Genomic DNA, 21047 nt, shown 5'->3' with positions numbered 1-21047 from the left:
ATACAGGGGGTACCAGTACAGAGTCAATGTGGAGACTATATACAGGGGGTACCAGTACAGAGTCAATGTGGAGGTTGTATACAGGGGGTACCAGTACAGAGTCAATGTGGAGACTGTATACAGGGGGTACCAGTACCGAGTCAATGTGGAGGCTGTATACAGGGGGTACCAGTACAGAGTCAATGTGGAGGCTATATACAGGGGGTACCAGTACAGAGTCAATGTGGAGGCTATATACAGGGGGTACCAGTACAGAGTCAATGTGGAGGCTGTATACAGGGGGTACCAGTACAGAGTCAATGTGGAGGCTGTATACAGGGGGTACCAGTACAGAGTCAATGTGGAGGCTATATACAGGGGGTACCAGTACAGAGTCAATGTGGAGGCTATATACAGGGGGTACCAGTACAGAGTCAATGTGGAGGCTATATACAGGGGGTACCAGTACAGAGTCAATGTGGAGACTATATACAGGGGGTACCAGTACAGATTTACTCTCTCAGTGAGATTGGTCTGTGAGTGATAGGCCGTGGTCAACTTCTGTCTCAGGTTCCATCTTTGGCAGGTCTCCTCAAAGAGATCAGAGACAAATTGGGAACCTCAATCAGACAGGATGTAATCAGGCACTCCCCAGCGAGTCAGGATCTCTTTCGTAAGGATGTTAGAGACGGTCCTTGCTGTGGCCTGATGCAGGGAAAAGAGCTCCACCCACTTTGAGTAGTAATCAACAAAAACAAGCATGTACACATTCTGATTGGAGCTTCTAGGAAATGGACCCATCAAATCCACTCCTAACATTTCCCAAGGTCGGGTAACCACTGTTTGCTGCAACTTGCCAGCAGGCTTTCTACCTTCTGGTTTGTACATATAACAAACCTGACAGTTTCGGATGTGTGACTTCACATCCATGCTCAGATGTGGCCAGTACAGTACCACTTGCAACCGCTTGTAGGTTTTGAACCTGCCCAAATGACCAGCTAATGGGTCTTCATGGAAATGTTGAAGCAGTTGAAGGCGTATAGTTTCAGGTATGTACAATTGGTGGAGTGTTCTGTGAGGTAGTTGTACAACTCGGTAGACTTTGTCTTCATCGATGGTCAGCTTTGTGGTAGGATTGACCATCTTTTCTCCATCTTCCAGGATAGTCTGGTACAAAGCCTGTACTTCTGGATCATCCTGTTGGGCTTTCCATATGGCCTCATCAGAGATGGGGAAAGTCCGTTTTGGGCGAGTCTCGACTGCTTGACAGGACAGTAGCACATGTAAGATGAGGGCCACCGTTATCACAAGCAGGAGCTCTGGACAAGGCATCTGGAACAGTGTTGTATTTTCCTTTCCGGTATTCTACTGCAAAGGTGAACTCTTGCAACCGTAGAGCCCATCTTATGAGTCTGGTACTTGGTTTGTTGGTCTTGAACACCCACACAAGGGAGGAATGGTCAGTGACCACAGTGAAGTGTCTTCCCTCCAGGTAGTACCTCCACTTTTCCAAAGCCCAGACAACTGCAAGGCACTCTTGCTCGGTTGTGGAGTAGTTCTGTTCTGCTCCATTCAATGTCCGACTGGCGAATGCTAGCACTTCTTCAGTGCCAAGTCCAGTCTGTTGGACTAGGACAGCACCAAGTCCAACATCACTTGCATCAGTGTAAACAACAAAAGGGCAATCAAAGTTGGGATGACCTAAAATGGGAGGTGTGACGAGGTGTCGTTTCAGGGTTTCAAAGGAGGTCTGGCACTCTGCCGTCCATAGGAATTTCACTCCTTTTCGTTTGAGGGGTTCTGCCACCTGGGAGAAGTTCGACACAAACTGATGGTACCATCCAGCCATACCAAGGAACCGTTGAAGGGCATTGAGTGTGGTTGGCACAGGGAAGTCTTGTACAGCCTTTGTCTTTTCAGGATCCACATGAATGCCGTCAAAAGACACAATATGGCCAAGGAACTTCAGGGAGGTTTGGCAGAAGTTGCTCTTCTTCATATTCAAGGTCAGACCAGCTTCTCTTAGCTTGTCCAACACTGCTTGAAGATCTTGAAAGTGTCTTTCTCTGTTCTGAGAGTAGATCATTATATCGTCCAGGTAGACGAAACAGATCTTCCCTTTGAGCTCACCTAACGCAATCTTCATGAGTCTTTGGAAAGTGGCAGGTGCATTCTTTAATCCAAAAGGCATCACCTTAAAGGAAAACAAGCCCTCAGCACAGACAAAAGCAGTCTTCTCCTTGCTTTCCTGGTCCATCTCAACCTGCCAATAACCACTATTGAGGTCAAGGGTAGTGAACACAACAGCGCCAGACAATGACTCCAGGATCTCATGGATGGTGGGAAGAGGATAGGCATCAGTCTGGGAAACATTGTTTGTTGATCTTCCTATAGCCCACACAAAATCTAAGACCACCAGTCTTTTTTGGGGATGAGGACAAAAGGAGCAGCCCAGGGAGAGGAGGAACGTTCTATTATATCTTGTGTTAACATATCATTAATGAGTCCCTTTTGGATGATTAGTGTCGCTGGGGACAAACGATATGGCTTTTGCTTGATCGGCATTTCCTGTGTAAGGAATACTTTGTGCTTCAGGAGCCCGGTGCGTCCCAGCTTTGAAGTACATACATCAGCGTTATTCTGCAGCTGTTTCAACAGCCTTAACTCCTCTGGCTGTTCCAGCTGAGCTCTTCTCACAGCCTGTAAAAGGAGATCGTCAGAAGGATTATCAAGGGTTAGTGGTACCGGAGCAACGGCAGAGAAGACTGCCACATTTGAACCCCAATCATGTAACTTCGTAGCTTCTGATTGGAAGAAATGCTTCTTGCTCGGATTGTATGGAAACCAGTAGCAATTGTGTGCGATATCAATCTGGACACCACTGAAGTACATGAAATCAATTCCCAACACGACAGGAAAAGCAAGGTTCCTGGTTTGTAGGATAACAGAAGGAATCATATAGGAGCGGTTACACAGGCGGAACTCTACCTCTACCTCCATCCAAGTGGTCGTTTAGCCTCACCATCAGCCAGATAGAGTGGACCTTCTGTCCACGGCTTCAAGTTGTATTGTGGGCCTTTAACCTCCTTCCACAGTTTCTCATTGGACAGCGTGTAGGATGACCCGGTGTCCAGGATGGCTCTTCCTGCCCATGGGCCTATGGACAGGGGTAACACCAGTTGGTGGGGTATTAACTGAAAGGAAGGGGATGTCGATGGGGGGGGGAGGCGTAGGCAGAGACTCTTGGGGTTTCAGCTCTGGTTAAAGCACCAGTGAGTGGGATGGTCATTCCTGCGAAGAGAGTTAGGTGTGTTGGCCTGTTGTGATTTGTGGTTTCTGGAAGGGTTTACTTGATACGGTCTTGGACAGGTAGCTGAAGAATGTCCCTTTTGGCTACATCTCCAACAGAACATGAGAGGGGTCATGGCTGGAGACTCTGGCTGTTGTTGATGGTCTGTCTTGGGTAACTGTTTGGGGGTCTGTTTCTTTCTCTGGTCATATTGCTGTTGGCATTCTCTGTCCTTCTCAAACTGCTGTCCCAAGCGAACCAGTCCATCGATAGTGGTGACTCTTTCTCGGAGTTGACTGGCTAGTAGTGGGTTGATGTTCTTCAAGATCAATTTAATGACCTCTTCCTCCTCAATGCCAGGTTTCCACCTTCTGCACAGGGAGTGGTAACCGTATGCAAAGTCACGGATACTCTCTTTCTCTCTTTGTACTCGATTTCTGACTCTGTGTGCCAGCTCATCTGTGTAGTCCTCAGACAGAAATGCAGAGGAAAACTTGGCCTCAAAGTCAGCCCAGGAGGTAGTGGTGAGACGTGCCACATCCCACCAGTCTCGAGCTGTCCCATGCAACACATTCCTCAATGTGGCAAGGAGTTCGTTGTCAGCCAGGGGATTGAGGGCAAGAAAGTCACAACATATTTCCAGATATATTAATGGATCAGGACTGTAATCTTTTTTCCCCAAAGGTGGGAAATTGCAATTTAATGGGCATCGGCCACACAAGACGTCTACTCAAATCACCATGAACAAACGAGCTAGGAGGGATTGAGGAAGTAGAGGGGGAGGGAGTTATGGGACCATGAAAATGAACACCAGGATGCATGGTGGATTGCATCCTGCAAGGGGTGGCTGCAGCATGGCCTTGTATTGGCTGTTCAGAGGTGCCAGCTTGGCCCTCAGTGGTCTGAACAGAAGTGGACACCAGAGAAACTCTGTGCAAGGAGTTGTGCCTAATGGAGGCCATGTCCTCAGACACGTCATCCAACATTTTAGCACAATTAGAGAGCTCTGTCTGCAAGTGGTCTACAGTGTTAACCATGGGGGAAAAAACAGAATTAACGTCCTTGAGGACCTCAGTGTGGTGATGTTGCAGGCGCCATTGGAGAGTGCCAGTGAGTTGGTTTCGTTGGTAGTCAAACTGCCTGTCCATGGCACCAGTAATTTCCCGTCTTCCACTCTCACTGAGCTCTGTCAGCATGTGGGTTAGAGTGCTCAGTGAGTTTCGGAATTTCATGGCACTCTGTTGTTGCTCTTCCCTCAGACATTTGAATTTATGGTGGATAAGAGTTTGGAGATGTTGAGTCCGATGAATATCAAGGATGTCACCTTGAAGTTGTAAGACTACAACCTCTGGAGATAAACCAGACAATGGAGGAAGGTTGGGTGTCAGAGGGAGGGCTAGCTCAGTACTTCCACACAGATCCACGTCAATAAGTGAGTAACTGGTTAGACCTCCTGTGGCCTGTGGTCCAGACCGATCATTCAGATTCCCAGGGCTCTGGCCCAAATCAACTCCATTATCTCCATGCACATTATGATTTGTCTTGTCAGCTTGATGGTCAGAATGGCCCTGTGTATTCCCATTGACAGGTATGACATGGATGAGCACATTATCTTGGGGTGAATCCATTGTTTTAATTCCACACAAAAGATTTGCTTTGGTTAGTTCTCAATGTTGAGCTGTCCCATCTGGGGTGCCATTTTTTATGTAACGGTTTTGACTTGAGGTTATTATTTATAGGGGTGCCAGGTAGGTTGTGCCTACCAGAGAAAACATTGGTTTCTCCTTTTGGTTTGGGAGGGAATGAGTCCCATCTGGTCCGTCAAGTCTACACCAATACAAAGGACTTATGTAAAAGTCAGGATTGAAATAAAACTTTTCATAAACCCTTAAAACATTGGAAAGAACTTCAAAAACAACTATATTATTTTGTGTGGGTTGTATTAGCAACATCAATGATTACATACATATATAATAATATCACAATGAGTTCTGGTTCCTCCAGAAATGTCCTGTACCTCGGCCCTAAAAAGAGTCCAGCCCGGTAAAGGAGTTCAGGGAACTCCCTTGAACTTAGTCACGCAATGTTTGTCCGTTCATTCAGTGCAGCGTAAACCCAGTATTAATCATACAATCAATATAACAATATTTTACCACAGAACTTTAAAGCGTATCAACTCGTACTAAGTCCTCAACTACAACTAACTACATAAATCATCACATCAAAACAAAATGAAATACCGTATACAAAAAAAGGTTATAGTCAGTCGGTCAGTCAGACAATCCAATCCGCCAACAGATCTCCAGCGGAGAAAGGCCACGAAGAACGGAGAGGTGTAGTCTACGGACGCAAAGAGTGGATCCGATCCTGGGTAAACTCTATTAGCCTACAAAACACACGTTTAACGGCAACAAAACACACGTTTAACGGCAACAAAACAAACGGAATAGAGAAGCGTCGGGAACTGAGGGTTGAACACATCCTCATTCACGTCTCCATCACAACCCCACTTTTGCGCAGTTGATGCTGGCTATTTAATTGGGAATTAAAGGGAAAGCACCCTATTGGAAGGAGAAGCACTGAGACGGTTCAGAAAAATTCAGGGCCTTCACAACACACTGACTAGACTCTACCCACACACTGACTAGACTCTACCCGCACACTGACTAGACTCTACCCACACACTGACTGGACTCTACCAACACACTCGCTAGACTCTACCCACACACTTACTAGACTAGACTCTACCCACACACTGGCTAAACTAGACTTTACCCACACACTGACTAGACTCTACCCACGAACTGACTGGACTAGACTCTACCCACTCACTCACTATACTCTACCCACACACTGAGTAGACTCTACCCACACACTCACTAGACTCTACCCACACACTCACTAGACTCTACCCACACTCACTAGACTCTACCCACACACTCACTAGACTCTACCCACACTCACTAGACTCTACCCACACACTCACTATACTCTACCCACACACTCACTAGACTCTACCCACACACTCACTAGACTCTACCCACACACTCACTAGACTCTACCCACACACTCACTAGACTCTACCCACACACTCACTAGACTCTACCCACACACTCACACATACCACACTGACACTTTAAGACACACACACTTTCACTCTTCACATAGGCCGCTATTGTCTGTGTACATATTACCTCAATTACCTCGTACCCCTGCACATTGACTCAGTTCTGGTTCTCCTTATATATAGCCTCATTATTACCTCGTACCCCTGTACATTGACTCAGTTCTGGTTCTCCTTGTATATAGCCTCATTATTACCTCGTACGCCTGCACATTGACTCAGTTCTGGTTCTCCTTATATATAGCCTCATTATTACCTCGTACCCCTGCACATTGACTCAGTTCTGGTTCTCCTTGTATATAGCCTCATTATTACCTCGTACCCCTGCACATTGACTCAGTTCTGGTTCTCCTTGTATATAGCCTCATTATTACCTCGTACCCCTGCACATTGACTCAGTTCTGGTTCTCCTTGTATATAGCCTCATTATTACCTCGTACGCCTGCACATTGACTCAGTTCTGGTTCTCCTTGTATATAGCCTCATTATTACCTCGTACCCCTGCACATTGACTCAGTTCTGGTTCTCCTTGTATATAGCCTCATTATTACCTCGTACCCCTGCACATTGACTCAGTTCTGGTTCTCCTTATATATAGCCTCATTATTACCTCGTACCCCTGCACATTGACTCAGTTCTGGTTCTCCTTGTATATAGCCTCATTATTACCTCGTACCCCTGCACATTGACTCAGTTCTGGTTCTCCTTGTATATAGCCTCATTATTACCTCGTACCCCTGCACATTGACTCAGTTCTGGTTCTCCTTGTATATAGCCTCATTATTACCTCGTACCCCTGCACATTGACTCAGTTCTGGTTCTCCTTGTATATAGCCTCATTATTACCTCGTACCCCTGCACATTGACTCAGTTCTGGTTCTCCTTGTATATAGCCTCATTATTACCTCGTACCCCTGCACATTGACTCAGTTCTGGTTCTCCTTGTATATAGCCTCATTATTACCTCGTACGCCTGCACATTGACTCAGTTCTGGTTCTCCTTGTATATAGCCTCATTATTACCTCGTACCCCTGCACATTGACTCAGTTCTGGTTCTCCTTGTATATAGCCTCATTATTACCTCGTACCCCTGCACATTGACTCAGTTCTGGTTCTCCTTATATATAGCCTCATTATTACCTCGTACGCCTGCACATTGACTCAGTTCTGGTTCTCCTTGTATATAGCCTCATTATTACCTCGTACCCCTGCACATTGACTCAGTTCTGGTTCTCCTTGTATATAGCCTCATTATTACCTCGTACCCCTGCACATTGACTCAGTTCTGGTTCTCCTTGTATATAGCCTCATTATTACCTCGTACCCCTGCACATTGACTCAGTTCTGGTTCTCCTTGTATATAGCCTCATTATTACCTCGTACCCCTGCACATTGACTCAGTTCTGGTTCTCCTTGTATATAGCCTCATTATTACCTCGTACCCCTGCACATTGACTCAGTTCTGGTCCTCCTTGTATATAGCCTCATTATTACCTTGTACCCCTGCACATTGACTCAGTTCTGGTTCTCCTTGTATATAGCCTCATTATTACCTCGTACCCCTGCACATTGACTCAGTTCTGGTTCTCCTTGTATATAGCCTCATTATTACCTCGTACCCCTGCACATTGACTCAGTTCTGGTTCTCCTTGTATATAGCCTCATTATTACCTCGTACCCCTGCACATTGACTCAGTTCTGGTTCTCCTTGTATATAGCCTCATTATTACCTCGTACCCCTGCACATTGACTAAGTTCTGGTTCTCCTTGTATATAGCCTCATTATTACCTCGTACCCCTGCACATTGACTCAGTTCTGGTTCTCCTTGTATATAGCCTCATTATTACCTCGTACCCCTGCACATTGACTCAGTTCTGGTTCTCCTTGTATATAGCCTCATTATTACCTTGTACCCCTGCACATTGACTCAGTTCTGGTTCTCCTTGTATATAGCCTCATTATTACCTCGTACCCCTGCACATTGACTCAGTTCTGGCACTCCTTTAATATGGCCTCATTATTACCTCGTACCCCTGCACATTGACTCAGTTCTGGTACTCCTTTAATATGGCCTCATTATTACCTCGTACCCCTGAACATTGACTCAGTTCTGGTACTCCTTTAATATGGCCTCATTATTACCTCGTACCCCTGAACATTGACTCAGTTCTGGTACTCCTTTAATATGGCCTCATTATTACCTCGTACCCCTGAACATTGACTCAGTTCTGGTACTCCTTTAATATGGCCTCATTATTACCTCGTACCCCTGAACATTGACTCAGTTCTGGTACTTCTTTAATATGGCCTTATTATTGTCATTTTATTGTTGCTGTTTCCTTTAGGAGGGGGGGGGGGGGGGGGGGGGCTCTTCACTGAAAAGTCTACTGTTGTGTTCGTCTCATCGGACCAATAAAATGTGATTTGTACCAGTCAGGTCTGAATGAGCAAAGTATAGTGGTATGCTATGTGTAAATAAGATGACATGTGTTCTCTCTACTAGATGACGTGTGTTCTCTCAACTAGATGACCCGTGTTCTCTTTACTAGATGACCTGTGTTCTCTCAATTAGACAACGTGTGTTCTATCAACTAGCTGACGTGTGTTCTCACTACTAGATGACCTGTGTTCTCTCAACTAGATGACGTGTGATCTATCAACTAGATGACCTGTGTTCTCTCAACTAGATGACGTGTGTTCTCTTAACTTACTACTTACAGCTCTGTAAGAAGAGAACACATGTCATCTAGTTGTTTTGAAATGACTCGTGACATTACTTGCCAGATTAAACAATGTCGTGAATACTTTTCCTAAACTGCGTTACCCACTCCAGTCAGCAGATGGCGACGTGCGTCTTTCATGTGAAGATTCAGGCGTGACGTATAATCCAGTGGACGGGACCGGATAACAACAACACGGTTACGGATTCGACCACATCGGTAGCTCCCAAGCGACATAAAACCGAAACATTGGAGCTCTTTGGACCGTTATGTGTGTTATAGACATCAGTGTTTTAAACACGCTGTCTGCGTATAAAGTTATTCCATTTCACACTGACGCTGTTAGTCAGCTAGCTGGATAAAATAGCCTAGCACTAGGCTAGTCGATCATGCGAATGAGCTAACATCTCAGGACATGAACTCACTAAATTACTCCCACCCTGCTAAAGAAGAAGCTCGTGGCCTGAACGTTGTCGTGGCAGAGGAAGAGGAGGAAAAAGAAGCGTTCGGAATGAAAGAAGAGAAGAAGGCTATCACATTGAAAGAAGAAGAAGAAGGTATTGGAGTAAATGAGGCGATGTACGTTACAGGGAAAGAAGTGGAGAAAGAAGAAGACGCCGTTTTTAGGGTGAAGGAGGAGATTACTGTTACAGTGAAAGGAGAGGAAGAAGGTTTCAGGTGGAAAGAGGAGGAGACGTACATGACTGTCACAATGAAAGGAGAGGAAGAAGGTTTCGGGGTGAAAGAGGAGGAGAAGTACATGATTGTCACAGTGAAAGGAGAGGAAGAAGGTTTCGGGGTGGAAGAGGAGGAGACGTACATGACTGTCACAATGAAAGGAGAGGCAGAAGGTTTCAGGGTGGAAGAGGATGTTTTAGTGAAGGAAGAAGAGCATGTATTAGTGAAGGAAGAAGAGGATGTCTTTGGAGTGAAAGAGGAGGAAGAAGCTATGAGAGTGAAAGATGAGGGGAATGATGATGATGAAGAGGAGGGGGAGACTGGAGATCTGATTAACACCAGTGAGTATCGCCTTAAAAACAGGGGCACAAACTCTGCAGTTGGTGAACTAATGTGTGGTTTTAAAGGGGCATTAAGGGGCATTCTAACCACTAGGGTAGCCTAGTGGTTAGAGCGCAGGGACGGCAGGGTAGCCTAGTGGTTAGAGTGTAGGGACGGCAGGGTAGCCTAGTGATTAGAGTGTAGGGACGGCAGGGTAGCCTAGTGGTTAGAGTGTAGGGACGGCAGGGTAGCCTAGTGATTAGAGTGTAGGGACGGCAGGGTAGCCTAGTGGTTAGAGTGTAGGGACGGCAGGGTAGCCTAGTGGTTAGAGCGTAGGGACGGCAGGGTAGCCTAGTGGTTAGAGTGTAGGGACGGCAGGGTAGCCTAGTGATTAGAGTGTAGGGACGGCAGGGTAGCCTAGTGGTTAGAGGGTAGGGAAGGCAGGGTAGCCTAGTGGTTAGAGTGTAGGGAAGGCAGGGTAGCCTAGTGGTTAGAGTGTAGGGACGGCAGGTTAGCCTAGTGGTTAGAGCGTAGGGACGGCAGGTTAGCCTAGTGGTTAGAGCGTAGGGACGGCAGGGTAGCCTAGTGGTTAGAGCGTAGGGACGGCAGGGTAGCCTAGTGGTTAGAGTGTAGGGACGGCAGGGTAGCCTAGTGATTAGAGTGTAGGGACGGCAGGGTAGCCTAGTGGTTAGAGTGTAGGGAAGGCAGGGTAGCCTAGTGATTAGAGTGTAGGGACGGCAGGGTAGCCTAGTGGTTAGAGTGTAGGGACGGCAGGTTAGCCTAGTGGTTAGAGTGTAGGGGTGGCAGGGTAGCCTAGTGATTAGAGTGAAGGGACGGCAGGGTAGCCTAGTGGTTAGAGTGTAGGGAAGGCAGGGTAGCCTAGTGATTAGAGTGTAGGGACGGCAGGTTAGCCTAGTGGTTAGAGTGTAGGGACGGCAGGTTAGCCTAGTGGTTAGAGTGTAGGGACGGCAGGTTAGCCTAGTGGTTAGAGCGTAGGGAAGGCAGGTTAGCCTAGTGGTTAGAGTGTAGGGACGGCAGGTTAGCCTAGTGGTTAGAGCGTAGGGACGGCAGGTTAGCCTAGTGGTTAGAGCGTTGGACTAGTAACCGAAAGGTTGCAAGTTTGAATCCCCGAGCTGACAAGGTACAAATCTGTCGTTCTGCCCCTGAACAAGGCAGTTAACCCACTGTTCCTAGGACGTCATTGAAAATAAGAATTTGTTCTTAACTGACTTGCCTAGTTAAATAAAAGTAAAATAAATGTTTTAAAAAATAATACTGTTCTATATGTTGAATATGTTGTTCAGTGCTGTAGGAAGCAATACAGACTAGGGGAGCACCAACACTAACATCAAACGCTTCCCTCCCAGCCTGGTATTGGACTATAGGAGTCTAATGTTACTCCTTAGACCAACGACCTAATGTAACATTGGACTATAGGAGTCTAATGTTACTCCTTAGACCAACGACCTAATGTAACATTGGACTATAGGAGTCTAATGTTACTCCTTAGACCAAGGACCTAATGTAACATTGGACTATAGGAGTCTAATGTTACTCCTTAGACCAACGACCTAATGTAACATTGGACTATAGGAGTCTAATGTTACTCCTTAGACCAACGACCTAATGTAACATTGGACTATAGGAGTCTAATGTTACTCCTTAGACCAACGACCTAATGTAACATTGGACTATAGGAGTCTAATGTTACTCCTTAGACCAACGACCTAATGTAACATTGGACTATAGGAGTCTAATGTTACTCCTTAGACCAACGACCTAATGTAACAGTATCCTCGCCCATACCCGGGCGCCTCTGCACACATCAACAACAGTCACCCACGAAGCATCGTTACCCATCTCTCCACAAAAGCCGCGGCACCTTGCAGAGCAAGGGGGAACCACTACTTCAAGGTCTCAGAGCAAGTGACGTCACCGATTGAAACGCTATTTAGCGCGAACACCGCCGTTTCACATCCGTTACACTAACATGTTCTGTTTTGAAGGGGGAATTGGCTTCGGAAGTCAAAAACAGACAAATACTCCCATATTTATTTCAAATTCCAATTGTAAAATCGGTTCCAGTTGCTGTGCGGTTCTGGAAACCTGAATCTCTCTTCTTTCGTATCACATCCCCAAAAAATAGCTTCACAAATTCAAAATTAGTGTACAGCAAGTGGAGGCTGGTGGTGGGAGGAGGGCTCATAGTAGTGGCTGGAATGGAGTCAATGGATTGGTTGGTATCAACCACGTCTTTGATGTGTGTTTGGTGCCATTCCATTTGACTCCATTCCAGCCACTACTATGAGCAGTCCTCACACCAGCAGCCTCCACTTGCAGTACACTTTTAACAGTAAGAGTCCAATGACTCTTATGTGTAGTGGAATGGAACTGAGTCATGATCAAATGACTCTTATGTGGAATGGAATGGAACTGAGTCATGATCAAATGACTCTTATGTGTAATGGAATGGAACTGAGTCATGATCAAATGACTCTTATGTGTAATGGAATGTTAACAATGGATCAAATGCATTTAGGATATATTTTTCTGTTATGTTCAGCTCATAGTGTCTCCTGTTACTGTCCTCCCTTCCACTGACTTATGTTCAGCTCATGTTTCCCCTTAAACCACTCGAGTGTTTCTTTAACAGTATGCTTAGGGTCATTGTCCTGCTGGAAGGTGAATCTCCGTCCCAGTCTCAAATCTCTGCAAGACTGAAACAGGTTACCCCTCAATAATTCCCTGTATTTAGCGCCATCCATAATTTATTCAATTCTGAGCAGTTTCCCAGTCCCTGCCGATGGAAAAACATCCCCACAGCATGATGCTGCTGCCACTACCATGCTTCACTGTGGGGAAGCTCTTTTCGAGGTGATGAGGTGTTGGTTTTGCGCCAGACATAGTGTTTTCCTTGATGGCCAAAAAGCTCAATTTTAGTCTCATTTGACCATAGTATTGTCTTCCATATGTTTGGGGAGTCTCCCACATGCCTTTTGGCGAACACCAAACGTGTTTGCTTATTTTTTTTCTTGAAGCAAGGGCTTTTTTTCTGGCCACTCTTCCATAAAGCCCAGCTCTGTGGAGTGTACGACTTAAAGTGGTCCTATGGACAGATACTCCAATCTCCGCTGTGGAGCTTTTCACCTCCTTCAGGGATATCTTTGGCCTCTTTGTTGCCTCTCTGATTAATGCCCTCCTTGTCTGGTCTGTGAGTTTTAGTGGGCGGCCCTCTCTTGGCAGGTTGGTTGTGGTGCCATAATCTGTCCAATTTTTAATAATGGATTTAATGGTGCTCTGTGGGATGTTCAAAGTTTCTGATTTTTTTTGTTATAACCCAACCCTGACCTGTACTTCTCCACAACTTTGTCCCTGACTTGTTTGGAGAGCTCCCTGGTCTTCATGGTGCCGCTTGCTTAATGGTGTTGTAGATTGGGGCCTTTCAGAACAGGTATATATATATACTGAGATCATGTGACACTTAGATTGCAAACAGGTGGACTTTATTTAACTAATTATGTGACTTCTGAAGGTAATTGCTTGCACCAGATCTTATTTAGGGGCTTCATAGCAAAGAGGGTGAATACATATGCATGCCCCACTTTTCAGTTTTTTTTATATATATATAATTCTTTGAAACAAGTCATTTTTTTCATTTCACTTCACCAATATGGACTATTTTGTGTATATCCATTACATGAAATCCAAATAAAAATACATTTAAATTACAGGTTGTAATGCAACAAAATAGGAAAAATGCCAAAGGGGATGAATACTTTTGCAAGGCACTGTATATGGTATACCGCCAGTTTAGTTGGGATTAAACTTCATCGGAAGACAGTTTGATCAAGTAGAGGTTTTATTCACGTCTCTGTTTAACCAAATACTCTGTTTGTCTTCGGCAGAAGAGAGGCCAGACTCTCAGTCTGACGGCAGGAAGAGTCCTTTGGGGGAACCAGACCCAGAGACGCCCAAACCAGCAAGACCACACCACTGCTCCCAGTGTGGAAAGAGTTTTTCCCGGTTATGGGACCGGAAAATACATGAGAGAATACACTCTGGAGTGAAGCCTTACCACTGCTCAGACTGTGGAAAGAGATTTACCCAGCTAGGGCACCTGAAAGAACATAAGAGAACACACACTGGTGAGAAGCCCTACCAATGCTCCCAGTGTGGAAAGAGTTTTAACCAGTTAGGATCCCTGAAAATGCATGAGAGAATACACACAGGAGAAAAGCCCTACCAATGCTCCCAATGTGAAAAGAGATTTACCCAGTTAGGTACCCTGAAAGAGCATGAATTAAAACACACAAAGACACAGGAGAAGACATACCACTGCTCTCATTGTGGGAAGACATTTTCCAGGTCAGAGGACCTGAAATCACATGAGAGAATAGCGAGGCTGTGTTCCGACTTATGTTTTTGACTGAGATTTTTTTTTGTCTTTGTTCATGCTAGATGCTGTTCATCACGTTTGCCGCTTGCTGACTGATAATTTTTTTTTAAAAGAGAGCGCTCGTAGACCTTGTCCCGTTGGGACGTAGACAGTTCCGGAAGACAAATTAATAATGTCAGGCATAAGTATTTTACAGTTCTTCCAGGGGGGGCGGTAACTGTCAGTGTAGTTGACCTCTGATTCGTCGAGCTTCATGTCAGTCATCAGTATTTTGCAGTTCTTACAGAGCGGGCGGTAACTGTCAGTGTAGTTGACCTCTGATTCGTCGAGCTTCATGTCAGTCATCAGTATTTTACAGTTCTTCCAGAGCGGGCGGTAACTGTCAGTGTAGTTGACCTCTGATTCGTCGAGCTTCATGTCAGTCATTCCCACTTCGGTCCACGTGTGTGAAAGAAGGTGTGGTTGGTTGCATTTTTACAAAGGCCCTGATCTATTTTCCACTAATATGGTCTTATGATCAATCACATCAGATATTTTTTTTTCAGAGCTGATCTAAGTGGTCAAAAGACCAATTGGTGGATTTATTTATTTTAGAATTTAGAATTTAGAATTCTGAGTAAGATTCTGTTAATAAATAATGCCATCCATAAACTGTCTGTACCTTCTATGTTCAGTCATAAAACCTATTTCAATGTTCATGTCATTTCCTTGGGTTTCCATAGGTACCATATTTGACATGGTAATAACCTCATATTTATCATTGCTGGGAAGTATCTGAAATTCATTACACAGAGCATAATGAAAGGCATAAAAACGACACAATCATTCATTTGTTACATTCGATATCCGAAATACTCTCATCACTCTGTGCGTCTCTTTGGTAAAAACATGATTTATCAGATTATTGGTTAATTAGCAGTCTGGTCCCTTGGGCTTGTCAGTAAGCATTTCACTGTAAGGTCTACTACACCTGTTGTATTCGGCATTTCACTGTGAGGTCTACTACACCTGTTGTATTCAGCATTTCATTGTAAGGTCTACTACACCTGTTGTATTCAGCATTTCACTGTGAGGTCTACTACACCTGTTGTATTCGGCATTTCATTGTAAGGTCTACTACACCTGTTGTATTCGGCATTTCATTGTAAGGTCTACTACACCTGTTGTATTCAGCATTTCACTGTGAGGTCTACTACACCTGTTGTATTCGGCATTTCATTGTAAGGTCTACTACACCTGTTGTATTCGGCATTTCATTGTAAGGTCTACTACACCTGTTGTATTCAGCATTTCACTGTAAGGTCTACTACACCTGTTGTATTCGGCATTTCACTGTAAGATCTACACCTGTTGTATTCAGCATTTCACTGTAAGGTCTACTACACCTGTTGTATTCGGCATTTCACTGTAAGATCTACACCTGTTGTATTCAGCATTTCACTGTAAGGTCTACTACACCTGTTGTATTCAGCATTTCACTGTAAGGTCTACTACACCTGTTGTATTCAGCATTTCACTGTAAGGTCTACTACACCTGTTGTATTCAGCATTTCACTGTAAGGTTTACACCTGTTGTATTCAGCATTTCACTGTAAGGTCTACTACACCTGTTGTGTTCAGCATTTCACTGTAAGATCTACACCTGTTGTATTCGGCATTTCACTGTAAGGTTTACACCTGTTGTATTCAGCATTTCACTGTAAGGTCTACTACACCTGTTGTGTTCAGCATTTCACTGTAAGGTCTACTACACCTGTTGTAGTCAGCATTTCACTGTGAGGTCTACTACACCTGTTGTATTCGGCATTTCACTGTGAGGTCTACTACACCTGTTGTAGTCAGCATTTCACTGTGAGGTCTACTACACCTGTTGTAGTCAGCATTTCACTGTGAGGTCCACTACACCTGTTGTATTCAGCATTTCACTGTAAGGTCTACTACACCTGTTGTATTCAGCATTTCACTGTAAGGTCTACTACACCTGTTGTATTCAGCATTTCACTGTAAGGTCTACTACACCTGTTGTATTCAGCATTTCACTGTGAGGTCTACTACACCTGTTGTATTCAGCATTTCACTGTAAGGTCTACTACACCTGTTGTATTCAGCATTTCACTGTAAGGTCAACTACACCTGTTGTATTCAGCATTTCACTGTAAGGTCTACTACACCTGTTGTATTCAGCATTTCACTGTAAGGTCTACTACACCTGTTGTATTCGGCATTTCACTGTAAGGTCTACTACACCTGTTGTATTCATCATTTCACTGTGAGGTCTACTACACCTGTTGTATTCGGCATTTCACTGTGAGGTCTACTACACCTGTTGTATTCGGCGCATGTGACAAATAAGATTTGATTGGAGTAAATCCAGGACCTCTGCAACATCTCTTTTGTTTGTTGTTTAAGATTAACATTTAAAAATGTGTATTTTGTTTTGACTGCGACACAAAAGGATAATCTCTCACCTTAATAACACAGAACACGCGATCTCACGATCGCTCTGCCGAAGAGTCTCACTTCAGTAAAGGATAATCTCTCACCTTAACACAGAACACGTGATCTCACGATCGCTCTGCCGAAGAGTCTCACTTCAGTAAAGGATAATCTCTCACCTTAATAACACAGAACACGCGATCTCACGATCGCTCTGCCGAAGAGTCTCACTTCAGTAAAGGATAATCTCTCACCTTAACACAGAACACGTGATCTCACGATCGCTCTGCCGAAGAGTCTCACTTCAGTAAAGGATAATCTCTCACCTTAATAACACAGAACACGTGATCTCACGATCGCTCTGCCGAAGAGTCTCACTTCAGTAAAGGATAATCTCTCACCTTAACACAGAACACGTGATCTCACGATCGCTCTGCCGAAGAGTCTCACTTCAGTAAAGGATAATCTCTCACCTTAATAACACAGAACACGTGATCACGTGATTCGCTCTGCCGAAGAGTCTTACTACAGTAAAGCTATTGTTCCACTCTAGTGGGGACACTTCAAGGCTGAAAAGGGGACACGTCAATGCTGAAAAGGGGACACTTCAAGGCTGAAAAGGGGACACTTCAAGGCTGAAAAGGGGACGACACTTCAATGCTGAAAAGTTTGGAAAATGTTGTTTGGTTGATTTATGATTAGAGAGAAAGAAATATATCGAATTATTTAGAGATGCGCATGGAAAAGTGTATGGAAATGCTTTTGTGGTTATGGTGACACCTAATGGGCACCTGTGGTTTACCTTCATAACAGCTGAAGAATTGAACTGAACCTAAATATAAACTCAACATGTGAAGTGTTGGTCCCGTGTTTCATGACCTGACGTAAAAGATCCCAGAAATGTCCCGTGTTTCATGACCTGACGTAAAAGATCCCAGAAATGTCCCGTGTTTCATGACCTGACGTAAAAGATCCCAGAAATGTCCCGTGTTTCATGACCTGAAATAAAAGATCCCAGAAATGTCCGTGTTTCATTACCTGAAATAAAAGATCCCAGAAATGTCCCGTGTTTCATGCCCTGAAATGAAAGATCCCAGAAATGTCCCGTGTTTCATGACCTGAAATAAAAGATCCCAGAAATGTCCGTGTTTCATGACCTGAAATAAAAGATCCCAGAAATGTCCCGTGTTTCATGACCTGAAATAAAAGATCCCAGAAATGTCCCGTGTTTCATGACCTGAAATAAAAGATCCCAGAAATGTCCCGTGTTCCATGACCTGAAATAAAATATCCCAGAAATGTCCCGTGTTTCATGACCTGAAATAAAAGATCCCAGAAATGTCCCATGTTTCATGACCTGACGTAAAAGATCCCAGAAATGTCCCGTGTTTCATGACCTGAAATAAAAGATCCCAGAAATGTCCGTGTTTCATTACCTGAAATAAAAGATCCCAGAAATGTCCCGTGTTTCATGCCCTGAAATGAAAGATCCCAGAAATGTCCCGTGTTTCATGACCTGAAATAAAAGATCCCAGAAATGTCCGTGTTTCATGACCTGAAATAAAAGATCCCAGAAATGTCCCGTGTTTCATGACCTGAAATAAAAGATCCCAGAAATGTCCCGTGTTTCATGACCTGAAATAAAAGATCCCAGAAATGTCCCGTGTTCCATGACCTGAAATAAAATATCCCAGAAATGTCCCGTGTTTCATGACCTGAAATAAAAGATCCCAGAAATGTCCCGTGTTTCATGACCTGAAATAAAAGATCCCAGAAATGTCCCGTGTTTCATGACCTGAAATAAAAGATCCCAGAAATGTCCCGTGTTTCATGACCTGAAATAAAAGATCCCAGAAATGTCCCGTGTTTCATGACCTGAAATAAAAGATCCCAGAAATGTCCCGTGTTTCATGACCTGAAATAAAAGATCCCAGAAATGTCCCATGTTTCATGACCTGAAATAAAAGATCACAGAAATGTTCCATGTTTCATGACCTGAAATAAAAGATCCCAGAAATGTCCCATGTTTCATGACCTGAAATAAAAGATCCCAGAAATGTCCAGTGTTTCATGACCTGAAATAAAAGATCCCAGAAATGTCCCATGTTTCATGACCTGACGTAAAAGATCCCAGAAATGTCCCGTGTTTCATGACCTGACGTAAAAGATCCCAGAAATGTTCCATACGGCACAAAAAGTTTATTTCTCTCACATTTTGTGCACAAATTTGTTTACATCCCTGTTAGTGAGCATTTGATCCTTTGCCAAGATAATCCAATTCACCTGACAGGTGTGTCATATCAAGAAGCTGATTAAACTGGTGCAGCTTGTGCTGGGGGACAATACGGGGCCACTCTAAAATGTGCAGTTTTGTCACACAACACAATGCCACAGATGTCTCAAGTTTTGAGGGAGCACGCAATTGGCATGCGGACTTGCCGGAATGTCCACCAGAGCTGTTTTACGGAAAATGTAATGTTCATTTCTCTACCATAAGGCGCCTCCAATGTTGTTTTAGAGAATTTGTCAGTACGTCCAACTGGCCAAGCAACCGCAGACCATGTGTAACCATGCCAACCCAGGACCTCCACATCCGGCTTCGTCTGAGACCGGCCACCTGGACAGCTGATGAAACTGAGGAGTATTTCTGTCTGTAATAAAGCCCTTTTTTGTGGGGGAAAAAAACTCATTCTGATTGGCTAGGCCTGGCTCCCCGTGGGGGGTGGGCCTATGCCCTCTCAGGGCCGAGGGCCACCCATGGCTGCGCCCCTGCCCATAGATCCGGCCCTAATACATGTATTTCAACTGAGTTCCTTATCTGAACTGTAACTAAGTTTAATAGTTGAAATTGTTGCATACTGCATTTATATTTTTGGTTCGGTATAGACAGACAGGGCATCATTGTATCTGTCTCATTATGGCGTCTGTGAGAGCATGGGCAGAGCCATGGAGGCCATCTTCATTTTGAATGAGTTGGTCATCCACTACTTCTATGACTTGGTAAACAAACTGAAAGGGTACATACTGCCCCCCCTAGAGGGTTTGAACAGGTACACTGGCAGTAAGGAAGTATAATTCATTGGCTGATCCCTCTTGCTGACCTGGATGGAATCATGTGATCCTTCCTTAACCAATAGGAAGTCCCATCCAGTTGACTCCTTCAAAAGTCGTCAATGACAATGGCGCTGCCCATGCTAAAACAGACAATCTCTATGAGAATAGCCAATGCTAAAACAGACTTTTGGCCACTAGAGTCCTCTATCTATCTCTATGAGAATAGCATTGAGGGTTGTTGGTAAGATTGACGTCACTACACTAATTAGGACAGGGAATTGGAGCAACAACAACCTCTGATCTCATCGATAGAAAAGTGTATGGAACTAAACCTGTATTTGGCGTTCCGTGAAGTGTCTTAGAATTAGCCAATACTTTGAGTATAAACCCTTCAATGTTGTTCAGAATATGATTGTAATTGCAAATTAATTTCATATGATATACGATTTGGATTTTGCTAAATGTATTGGATTTGATATATATATATACAAAATCCAAATCGTATATCATATGAATATATATATATATATATATATACCTTGAGAACTCTTGAATTTAAGTTGTTTCAATGCTTAATTTGTGCAGTGGTCATCAAGCTAATGAAAATGTGATGACTGATATTTTTATGAGTAAAAAATAAAATAGCCTTAAAGTATCACTCGTAATCATTCAACACAGTTTCCTTTGTATGTCTTTATATCAATTATTATTTAATTAATAAAATGAAAATAAAACGTTTCATCAACTGCGTTACCAACTCCAGTTAGCAGATGGCGATATCCGCATTTAATGAGATGTTGCTAATGTGACGTATAATCTAGTGGACGGAACGCTTCTTCACCAACATGGCTATTGATTCAATCACCTCGGTAGCCTACATAAAACAGATACATTAAAGCGCTTTAGACGTTTCAGTTAGTTTAAAACACATTAATGTCGTATCTAGTTACCCTTAATTTCTATATTTATGTTTTTGTTAGCCATCTAGATGGGTGGTTAAATTACCAGTAGCCTAGAAGCTGATTAATGATAGCTAGCTAACGTTACC

General features: G+C 44.0%; 1 protein-coding gene across 1 annotated transcript; it reads left to right on the top strand.

Moving 5' to 3' along the window:
• The first annotated feature begins 9300 nt into the window (after nucleotides 1-9300).
• Nucleotides 9301-15506, top strand: LOC139370130 (zinc finger protein 436-like). Its single transcript, XM_071109455.1, has 2 exons — nucleotides 9301-10133; nucleotides 14019-15506. Exons 1-2 carry the CDS (start codon nucleotides 9530-9532, stop codon nucleotides 14537-14539), a joined length of 1125 nt encoding a protein of 374 aa, XP_070965556.1. The 5' UTR covers nucleotides 9301-9529; the 3' UTR covers nucleotides 14540-15506.
• Nucleotides 15507-21047: the final 5541 nt, after the last annotated feature.

Source organism: Oncorhynchus clarkii, chromosome 17 (genome assembly GCF_045791955.1).
Source record: "Oncorhynchus clarkii lewisi isolate Uvic-CL-2024 chromosome 17, UVic_Ocla_1.0, whole genome shotgun sequence".
Classification (NCBI taxonomy): Eukaryota; Metazoa; Chordata; class Actinopteri; order Salmoniformes; family Salmonidae; genus Oncorhynchus; species Oncorhynchus clarkii.
Note: the sequence above shows the minus strand (reverse complement) of the source record. Positions and strands in the feature narration are given on the sequence as shown.